This window comes from Anser anser, assembly GCF_964211835.1.
Source record: "Anser anser genome assembly, chromosome: 23".
NCBI lineage: Eukaryota > Metazoa > Chordata > Aves > Anseriformes > Anatidae > Anser > Anser anser.
In genome coordinates, this window is record NC_139744.1 from 5019606 (window position 1) to 5020928 (window position 1323).

At 54.4% G+C, this 1323-nt stretch overlaps 1 protein-coding gene across 1 annotated transcript; it reads left to right on the forward strand.

The window, feature by feature from the left end:
* Positions 1 to 712: 712 nt before the first annotated feature.
* Positions 713 to 1018, forward strand: LOC310885528 (feather keratin Cos1-1/Cos1-3/Cos2-1-like; the record flags this gene model as incomplete). Its single annotated transcript, XM_083808993.1, has 1 exon — positions 713 to 1018. The coding sequence occupies one exon, from the start codon at positions 713 to 715 to the stop codon at positions 1016 to 1018; it is 306 nt and encodes a 101-aa protein (XP_083665119.1).
* Positions 1019 to 1323: the final 305 nt, after the last annotated feature.

A 1323-nucleotide genomic window follows, 5' to 3' on the forward strand; every position in this document is an offset into this window, starting at 1 on the left:
TTCCAGCAGGTGAGCTGAGTCTTCTGCCCACACTGACGTGTGTTGCCTGGAAATACTTGGGCCTCCCTACCTGCCACTGAGAAGTTGCCTTCTTTGGGGAAAAGGCATAAAGCAGGAAATGAAAAGCAGCAGCATCACAGGAAGGCAATGCAAAGCCCATATCATTAGGTGGGATGTTTTGCATTCAAGAGGAGCTTGTCAGAAAATAGTCCCTGTTTCAAGGGATGCCTCTGGTCATGGGGCAGCCATGGTCCACTATAAAAGACAGCCCAGCTCTGTGTTCTCTCATCCACTTCTCTGGCCTTCTCCTCCTTAGGAACCAGGTGAGTGTGAAGCTTCTTCTTGTCCTCCTTATTCTCCAAAAGGACTCAGTGTTCAGTGGACCTCTCAGATGTAATCAGCTGTGTTCCATGCCATATCTTAGGGCTGCTGGTTGTGGGAGAGGGTAGTGGGAAAAGGTTTGTCATGGAGGGAGGTTCGACTTTACTACGATGGCTCCTGGGCTAGGGCCTAGCCTGTGGCCAGATAGGCCATGGTGGCTCCTTTTGGGCCCTGGCAGGATGAGGCCAAGAAGCCCTCACACATCCCTGCACAGCCTCCAGCACACAGCACTGCCTGTGCCTTGGTTCCATTAGGGTGTGGTGACAGGCTGCTCCTCATGCATCCCCATGTTAAGCTTCCTCCCTGTCCTCTCTCCCAGGTACACTGAGACATGTCCTGCTACGATCAGTGCCAACCGTGCCAACCCTGCGGCCCGACCCCGCTGGCCAGCAGCTGCAATGAGCCCTGCGTCAGGCAGTGCCAGAACTCCACCATCGTCATCCAGCCCTCTCCCGTGGTGGTGACCCTGCCCGGACCCATCCTCAGCTCCTTCCCGCAGAACACCGCTGTGGGATCCTCCACCTCTGCTGCTGTTGGCAGCATCCTCAGCTGTGAAGGAGTCCCCATCAACTCTGGATGCTGTGACCTCTCCTGTATTGCCAGCCGCTACTGTGGCAGCAGGTGCCGTCCCTGCTAAAGATGCCAGACAGTGCCCCAGACCAGGACCCTAGGAATTCAGAACATGCTGCTGGACAAAAATGGACAGAAGAACAGACCTCGTGCTGTTGTATTAAGAGGAGCTGACCATCTCTGACTTGTCCTGTAAAGACAGACAGGAAGGGGCCAGCCTGGCTTCTCTGACAACATGGCCAATGTCTACCTTACCTGTTTTCCACTCACTTTTTGTCTTTTCTTTGTTGTTCTCTGCTCCCCACCAAACTCTCTTGAAGGCCTTGGAAACCAGCCTGGATTGACCCGCAAGACTCTCTCCACTTGTGGGCC